The sequence below is a fragment of the Odontomachus brunneus genome, unplaced genomic scaffold (genome assembly GCF_010583005.1).
Source record: "Odontomachus brunneus isolate Ranch 3 - 2012 unplaced genomic scaffold, Obru_v1 Obru_scaffold_020, whole genome shotgun sequence".
Lineage (NCBI taxonomy): Eukaryota > Metazoa > Arthropoda > Insecta > Hymenoptera > Formicidae > Odontomachus > Odontomachus brunneus.
In genome coordinates, this window is record NW_022639470.1 from 1,695,282 (window position 1) to 1,705,054 (window position 9,773).

At 30.8% G+C, this 9,773-nt stretch overlaps 1 protein-coding gene and 1 pseudogene across 1 annotated transcript; one reads left to right on the forward strand and one right to left on the reverse strand.

Annotated features, from left to right (window-relative positions):
• Positions 1–361: 361 nt before the first annotated feature.
• On the reverse strand, positions 362–4,201 carry LOC116842029 (retinol dehydrogenase 11-like). Its single transcript, XM_032810669.1, has 3 exons — positions 4,129–4,201; positions 1,043–1,269; positions 362–442 (listed from the first exon to the last, which is right to left on the reverse strand). Exons 1-3 carry the CDS (start codon positions 4,199–4,201, stop codon positions 362–364), a joined length of 381 nt encoding a protein of 126 aa, XP_032666560.1.
• A 2,626-nt stretch (positions 4,202–6,827) lies between these two features.
• On the forward strand, positions 6,828–9,003 carry LOC116841997 (annotated as a pseudogene).
• The last annotated feature ends 770 nt before the right edge of the window (positions 9,004–9,773 follow it).

Here is a 9,773-nt window from a genome sequence, read left to right on the forward strand (position 1 = left end):
GTGTTATTTTTCTTAGAGACGCATAATATAACTCTTAAAGGTATAATCAGACGAATTTGCATATAAGCGGATAAGCGCATATGCATAGCATAAAACTATCTAGACCAATAAAACGAGAAGCACACATTTATGCATAAAAACATAATGCATATAACGTATAAAAAAAATTAACCAATCAGAGTTCTTTATTTTTATCGTGGCAATAGAAATGAGGACTCTGATTTATTAAACACGAAAGTTATAATAAATCGTCGAAAAATTGCAGATCATATTAGTTGATTTGTTTGTAACAAGCTTTTTTATTCAATATATAAATATATTTGTTCATATTATGGTTTCAATAATGATTCGGATATGCTATTTACCGCGATACAGTTTGCAAAAACGTATGAAGATCTCCCTCGGGTTCTAAATGCAGAAGATGACTTTGGTCCCACAGTTGCTTTACAACTCGGTCGTCATTCGCTATTCGATGTTCGCAAACATTGCATTCCGTGCCGAAAGCATGTAAAATGTTAAATAAACAAAATATATATTAATATATTAATATTTTCGCTCGTAAAACGAGCGTTTGTCGCATATCGGCCCTCCAGTAGTCAAAAGTGAGAAAGTTCAAGAATGTTTTCACTCGTGAGAGTCTTGAACGTCATGAATGTACAGCTAAATATCGTATTATACAAAATTAGATTTTGTTTGTACAAAATTTTTAGTACAATAGGTGAATTCACGAATTGGTGGCTCCCCTGACGAGATATTCAGGTGCGTAATTTAAAATGGGACACCCTGTATAAGTGACAATTAAACGAGTTTTATATCTAGAATCAATGTATATATTTTAATAAAATGTTTTATAGTTATATACATTATAATTCCACGTATAAAAAACTCATCATTATCACTCATATAGTTGGCATTACTATATTTTACTCTGAGTTTAGCGACCGTTGATTTACTGCAAACGTGACGTATTACTAATAATCGCAGCTTCGCGCATACACGCAACCAACTGAGCCTAAATAAGAAGATGAAGTCTCAATGACACATTCAATATCTTACAACTAGGTTCCGAGGACATAATCTTCGGCAATAGCAAGAGCGTCAGGAGGAAGTGGCCGAGATGATTCGTTTGCAGCTGCATCTCGAAACCGTCTTCCGTCTTCTCGAATGGGCACAATATCACTCCGACATTGTTGACGAAGAGATGAATAGCCGGTTCCTTGGTTAACAAACTCTTTGCGCACTCACTTTTAAGGGAAGAACTCCATGTAACTTATCGAAAAAATTGATTTTTTTTACTTAAATCGAATTCTTGTTTTATGGAGAATATAATCCTAAAGTTTTCGAGCTTATTTCAAAGTATTAATTCAAAGTATTAATGGCACTATGAACACGTTTATACCTGCGCCGCGCGCAAGTATAAAAGCCGCCCAGCACGTTTTGACCGAACCCCTCTCGTTTCTCGACTTATGCAGTTCTAAGCAGAATCTCGTAACTTGTTTTCGCAAAATTCGTCAGAACTTATGAGTAGATTTACGAGTTTACGAGTAATATCATATATCATAAAATTACTCATAAATATCTACGATTTCATATAATTTACGATATTTACAAGTGATTGTACGACATATGATATTGCATAGACTTGTAAATCTACTCATAAGTTCTGACGAATTTTACGAGAATAAGTTTTTACGAGAACGAGATTTACGATTCTGCTTGGAATTGCAGCATTAATCCCTTTTGCACAATAGACTTTAACGTTTCTCAGTGGCCGAGAGATGTTTGGGAGGGCATACACAGAATGCTAATGAGAGTCTAAACACAATGATCTGGTGACTAGCTCCCAAACAATTACATGGTAGCACTAAAATAATAAAAATAGCTGTATATATATTGCTGCTAGCATATTTAACGAGGGCTATTCTGTAGTGCTTAAAATGATGGATGTTTTTGAACTTAAAATTAGCCAGCAATGTAAAAATTTAAATAATTATATTTTATTAAAAATATTAAATTTAAACATATTTTTTACATGTAGACTTAAGCTAGCAGTACTTAAGTTTTCTCTTTACAACAAATCAAGGTAGAGGTCAACAGGACCTCTTATTTGTTTTAAAGTTATGACTTTTTATATAACTGGTATATAGAGTGTGAGATACTCTCTTCCGGGCATTTAGTGGGGACATAGAATGGGTTGATGTGAACATAAAAGTCCTATATCGTTTTGCGAAATTCGTACAATTTTTGTTCACTTTTATGTGTTCTACTTCTATTTTTCTTTTCGTACGTCTTGCGCGGGACACCCTGTATATATCATAGTTTATTAGTATAGTTTATTAACAAATTGAATCTTTTTATTTCCTTAATATCATTTTTACATTTAACTGGATAATAAACTATAAATTAAAACTCTATTTCCTTTAGTTATTATATATATATCGTATTAAAATAAAAAAAAAAAATTATTTAATTAATGTAGTGCAAGATTATAATATCCAATGTAGTCCTTGTACAAAAATGGATGATATCCCAAAAAAACTTATCTTTTAAAAAAAAGTAAAACAAGCGCCGAGTTTTTGCGCTCCGTATTTACGTAAAAAAACTGTTGTAAAAATAGCCATACAAAAAACTGTAGTTAAAAATAACCCGTATAAAAAACTATAATAAAAATTCGTACTTGCGTAAAAAAACTATTGTAAAAATAACCATACAAAAAACTGTAGTTAAAAATAATCCGTACAAAAAAATGTAATAAAAATAATAGTAAAAAATAATTCATACAAAAAAATTGTTGTAAAAAATAATCTTCAACGCCACAATGTAGGTCGTACTAGCTTTTTATTTACAAATATTTTCACGTTCTGAATATACAATGTATTCGTACTTTCTTTGTATCTCTTTCTTTCTTATTCTTTTGTTGTTTGCAATCTGACATCGGAAAACCAATCTATTGTAAGCAATAAAGGTCAAAGATTATAATTTTGCCACGTGTCACATAGATATTGAAATTTGCATTTTGTGTCGCGCATTTTAAGACTTCTGACCTGTCGCATTGTCTATCTCTTTTGACGTCAGAAGCGAGAAAATAGATACTAAAAATTCTTGCAAAATACAGAGTGACCAATGGGAATGTATTGAAAGTAAACGGTTATTACTTCGCAAATAGGCTAAATAGAATGAATAAAACGCCATTTTAACAATCTCACATTTGTATTTAAAATGACCAAGCACACGAATTATAAAAAAGAAAAATAATTCAGATTGACAAAAAAAACTTGATGCGCCCGGGTTGCAATAACAATTCCAATGTTATCTACAAGTATTCTATAATCGTACCGTGGAATAAAATATGTCTTAAAATTCTCTGATGCATCTTGATGTCACCCGGGCGCGCGAAGTTTTTTTTTGTGAATTTGAACTTATTTTTTTTTTTTTTATAATTTGTGTACTTGGTCATTTCAAGTACAAATATAGCATTGTAATACGATACAGATTTAGGAAGTAACGCCGTTATAATAAGTAATAGTGATTATAATCACTTGGCGCAAATGTTCTGACATCATTAATTTTGTAGTAAAATTATTTTTTTACTGCAACTCTTGCGTTATTTTTCACTGTAGTTTTTTTTGTACGATGTCATAATCACTTGACGCAAATTTTCTGATATCATTATTTTATAGTAAAAATTATTTTTTTACTGCAACTCTTGTGTACGTTATTTTTTACTGCAGTTTTCTTATATGAATTATTTTTTACTATTATTTTTATTACAGTTTTTTGTACGGTCATAATCACTTGGCGGAAATTTTCTGATATCATTAATTTTGTAGTAAAAATTATTTTTTTACTACAACTCTTGTGTACGTTATTTTTTACAATTTTTTGTACGAATTATTTTTTACTATTATTTTTATTATATTTTTTTTGTATGGATTATTTTTAACTACAGTTTTTTGTATGGTTATTTTTACAACAGTTTTTTTACGTAAGTACGGAGCGCAAAAATTCGACGATTTTTTTTATCTTTTTCTTAAAAGGTAATATTTATAACAGATTCTTTTTTAATCGAAATCGTCTAAAAAAATTTAACTCTTCATATTCTTTAAAATAATTATAACGCACATGTACATTTCGCAGTATTCCATAAATAATTAAATGGTATGCGTTCTTCGTCTTCTAACACATCGTAATTTATATCCATTTTTGTTGTTTAGATATAATTACCTGTAATTACTCGCGAGTAATTCTTGCTTTCTTTCTTATAATATTAAACTTTAAAGCTAACTGCTTCACGCACCAATTTCGATGTACATAAGAATAGTGATAATACGATCAATGGTGTGCTACAACAACAATTTCTATCCTTTAAAGTATCTTAAGCGGTATTGGAATCATCGCTTAATATAAGTGCAACTTAAAGCACTATAAGTGTCACTTATACATTGGTGCAACAAACTTACAGATTTAAGTCTCACTTAAAGCCAAAATAACGTTGGTGCAATCGGGCCTAAGATATCTACTTTTAATACTAAAGCGTCCAAAGAGCTTAGCGAGTTGGGAAGCGCACTGTATATAATACTCTCTTCGGCTAATTATTAATTATTTATTCGTTTAGTGGATGCAGCTATAGACTTTCCAACTCGAAAGTAATTACTGATCCATGTAAATATCCAACTAATATGAAATTTTTAGAATTCTTAACATAAAGGTTCTTTCCTTTTTTTTACAATATATATTTCAATTATTAAATTATTATATTCCTTTTTCATATATATGATAATAAAATTAACAAGTTTCCTCTACAAAATGGCGTCTTATTCATTCCATTCAGCCTATTTACGAAGTAATAACCGTTTACTTTCAACACATTCTCATTGGTCACTCTGTATTTTGCAAGAATTTTTAGTATCTATTTTCTCGCTTCTGACGTCAAAAGAGATAGACAATGCGACAGGTCAGAAGTCTTAAAATGCGCGACGCAAAATGCAAATTTCAATAGCTATGTGACACGTGGCAGAATTATAATATTTGACCTTTATTGCTTACAACAGATTGGTTTTCCGATGTCAGATTGCAAACAACAAAAGAATAAGAAAGAAAGAGACACAAAGAAAGTACGAATACATTGTATATTCAGAACGTGAGAATATTTGTAAATAAAAAGCTAGTACGACCTATATTGTGGCAGTTGCGTTGAAGATATTATCATATAAATGTCTAACAAAAAGTTTGTTACGTTCAACAGGATCAAGTATGTAAGTATGTATTTACTGATTTTAATATATAATGATATATTAGAATTGAATAGTGAAGAATTGAGGTCATTACAAAATTTTATTTTATTAGATAAACTTCTCGCATTCAAAAACTCTATTGTAAAACAAGCTTGCAGATTTATTCAAGAATTATTTTGATCATTGTATTCGTTACGTCGAAAACAGTTGAAAACGTTACTTTTTCGAGTAGAACTCGATTTAATAGTGAACCAAAAATATGGAGAGCAGTAAACGGTTTAATCCATACGTGAAAGTTCCACCGGGCGAGGAAATTGTGATCTCTGGTATCGCCGGGGAATTTCCCAACTGTGATAATATAAAAATGTTGCAAGAAAGTCGAAAAGTTTAACTAAACTGTTTTCTTATTTCTGGGAATCGACCACCTCTCGCCAAACAGCGAACAGACGTTTGAAGTTTCTCCTCAGCTAAAGAATTTAGCACGATATCTATATCCCGACCATGTGTTTGCTGGGCGATCATTTGTTCGAAGTTTATATCACGAGAATTGCCGATATGATCATCGAGTATGGAAGGGAAAGTTTCTCTAATAAATTGTCGTTTCTCAAGGATCAAAAGTTTAACTTTTGAATAAGGTCGATCTTGGTTCGGAGAACGATCGATGGAGTAATGATAACGCATATTTATCTTTTAAACAAAACTCTATAAGATAAAACTTAACATAAAAGGATACACACCTCTGATTGTTTTCTTTTTGAAATATGTTATAGAGAATGAAATTCTGAGTAACTTTTTCCTATACAACTATATGGGGATCGCATATAGTTTCGGAGATATTTAGTTTTAAAATTTTGAAAGTGTACATGTTATGAATGAACCTAATCGTAGCATCTAACCATAGCATCTAACCTATAATCTATATATCTATATATCTAGCATATAATTGACTGCAACTATAGATTATATTGGCTACAGATTATAATGATACTAAAAGAAAAAGTACCAAATAAAAAATACCAAAACAAAAAGTATCAAACAAGAAAAACCATTACAAAAATTATCAAAACAAAAATTACAAAACAAAAAGTACATATTAACTTAAACAAAGTACAGATTTTAAATATTCAAAAAACAAGTGAGATCAATATAATTAACCAAGTACATACATGTATGTATTTATTACGCAAGTGTATTGTGTAAGTATGTATTGTGTGATAAATATCAACCATACAAAAAATACCAAAATAAAAAGTACTAAACAAAAAAGACCCAAACAAAAATTATCAAAGCAAAAACTACAAAACGAAAAATATATATTAACTTAAACAAAATGCAGATGTTTTAAATTAATTTAATTAAAAAAAAGAAATGGGATCAATATAGTTAACCATGTACGTACATGTGTAAGTATTTATTACATAAGTAATTGTGTGATAAATATATTGTGTGATATTATAATGTTCAGATATGTTGAATAAGAAAAAAATTTTTTTAAATCAATTATGTCTTATGTCAGTGTCTTATGTCAATTTATTTTTTTCTATATCTATAGTTGGAGCACATAATTCCTAGTAGCATATATTGATTTAGCCGAAAGCGAGGGTCACAAAGACGCTTGACGAACTATCCAGAAGAATGTGCCCCGATCTTCGACACTTCGTAGTTTTCTCGTCTGTTTCATGCGGCCGGGGAAATGCCGGACAAACTAATTATGGTATGGCCAATTCTATCATGGAGAGAATTTGCGAGAAGAGAGTGCAGGATGGATTCCCTGGGATGGCTATATAATGGGGCGCGGTGGGTGATGTTGGTCTCGTTGCTGACATGTTGGAGGACAATAAGGAATTAGTTATTGGAGGTACATTACAGCAAAGAATATTGTCCTGTCTGCAGTCGCTAGATGCTTTCTTGGTGTAAAGTCGACCTATCGTGGTTGTGGCAGAGAAGGAAGCGGGTCTAAGCGGAGCGATGAACATTTTGGAGGCCGTTGCAAACGACATCATGACTAATTGTTTCTTCATGGATAGAAAATATTTATTGCGTGTGACGTGACTTTTATGTTTTCTGCTTATGTTCTTAATTACTGTAGTATCTACGTAAGATATGTTTACCATCGACGTGGTTAACTTGTTAGATGACATCAGAATCGAGAAAATGCGCGTTCAGAACGGTTACAAGATGCGTTATAATAAAAAATATATCCGTATACATATCTTTTATAATCAACTGAACAAATTTGAAAGATAAGCTGAAGACGCCCCATTTCCGTCAGTAATCAGAAAATGGATGTACAATTAAAATGACAATTTTATATAGTAAATAGATAAGCTGCATTTGACATTAATTTTATAATTCAGTATTTCTTAGAGAATCCTTGGATTCTCAATTAGTACAATAGAAAAGTGTCGATAGTATTTTACAAATTTACGCAATCGATATTTTATTTCATTTCATGGAATCGCATATTTTATTTCATGGACATATCTTTTTCTTTGAATATATTTTACAAAAATATTGTGAGTTATTTCTCACTTCTGACATTATTATTCATGACAGTGGCGAGAAACCAAAATCCTTAATTCCGTCTTTGCTAACACAGGGCTGAAAGATATAGGAATGGTCGGTTATCGCATCCCACAACCGAAAATCGATATGGATTCGATGATAGCAGTCGAGATCAAGCAATCATTAGAGTAAAAATTTGATGTTTACCTTACTGCATAGGAAATTCGGAATCTCACTGTCGAAGAACTCCGCGAAATGACTGACACAGATAAACGATAAGGAATCTAACCGAAACGAGCATATTGTCGGTACGGAGGGAATAAAATTGCTAATTCGGCTATTAAGTAATTTAAATATTGTTCCGGATATTTGGTTGAAGCTGCCCACAAAACAGAAGACAGGCAGAGAAAGGGTATTTCTTATACCTGGAATCGAAGCATATTTAATTCATTAGCTCCAAAAATCAAAGCACCCGTGACATGTTTGCAGCATGGTGCAAATAATATCCCTATTTGCCGATCTGCAGTCGGCTGTCACATTATTACCTGTACGTACAAATATAATAGCAAAATATAATTACATACATGATAATCTAGGTTTGTCTATTCTAGAAACCGTATCACTTAAATTAAAAAAACTATTTAAATTAGAGAAATACGTATATTTGTTTTCCAGCATATTTTAATAAGAATGAAGAATTCTAAAAATTTTATTCCCTCCGTACCGACAATATGCTCGTTTCGGTTAGACTCCTTATCGTTTATCTGTTTCAGGCATTTTGCGGAGTTCTTCGACAGTGAGATTCCGAATTTCCTATGCAGTAAGGTAAACATCAAATTTTTACTCTAATGATTGCTTGATCTCGACTGCTATCATCGAATCCATACCGATTTTCGGTTGTGGGATGCGATAACCGACCGTTCCTATATCTTTTAGCCCTGTGTTAGCAAAGACGGAATTAAGGATTTTGGTTTCTCGCCACTATCATGAATAATAATGTCAGAAGTGAGAAATAACTCACAATATTTTTTACTATTAGTTGGATATTCATATAGATCAGTAATTTCTGTAACAATGCTATCAATTTGAATTGTTTTTCATAATATATCTCTATATCCAGGCCCAATCGGAAGCAAATATTTTTTAAACGTTTTTAAAATATTTTTTTTTCATTTATTACTCATTTTCTCAATTATAAATATTTATATAACAATTATTTATATAACATTTCAAAATACTAGATTTGAGGCTTTCACGGCCATTAATACAATGTCTAGATATAGCTTCCGGAATGGAGCCGTGTCTTGAATCAGCGATATGCCGACGTTTCGCAAACGTTGCAGTTTGCATTATCAGGGCTAAAACATTTTTAAAATATTTATTATATAGAAACGTTTAAAAAATGTTAACTGAAATTATTATTTTCTAGGAATAATTAATGTAAAATAAATAATTTAAAAATGTTTAAAAAATGTTTGAAAAATATTTATGAAAATCATTATGTCAAACGAATAATAAATGTAAAATAAATAATTTAAAAATGTTTAAAAAATGTTTGAAAAATATTTATGAAAATCATTATGTCAAACGAATAATAAATGTAAAATAAATAATTTAAAAATGTTTAAAAAATGTTTGAAAAATATTTATGAAAATCATTATGTCAAACGAATAATAAATGTAAAATAAATATTTTCTAATAAAAAAAGAGGAATTATTCCATTATTTTTAACATTTTTTAAGTGTTTTTCCAAGTTAATTTAGTTAAACATTTAATTTTTTTAAATAATGTTATTTTAAACTTTAGAGATATTAAATAAAATAGGTGAATCAACGCGCGTATTTGCTAGGTATGTTATAATATATTGTGAGCAATATAAATATACATTTTATAAGCAAAAATCGTAAGAACATCGTTGGAGTCATTGGAATCACCGCGTGCCGCTCGATCGTCACGTTAAGCAACGCCAGTCAGGATGGATGGATGGGGTGCCTGCCGGCTACCTCTTCGGATTCGAAATTATCGAGGGAAGA

Bases quoted from the DNA above. Each gene is read 5' to 3' on its own strand.
- LOC116842029 (XM_032810669.1), bottom strand. From the start codon at position 4,201: ATGGATATAAATTACGATGTGTTAGAAGACGAAGAACGCATACCATTT. The intron at 1,270-4,128 runs GTACATGTGCGT...TTTTTCGATAAG, and splicing joins TTTATGGAATACTGCGAAAT to TTACATGGAGTTCTTCCCTT. The intron at 443-1,042 runs GTGTCATTGAGA...CGAGTTGTAAAG, and splicing joins CTAGTTGTAAGATATTGAAT to CAACTGTGGGACCAAAGTCA.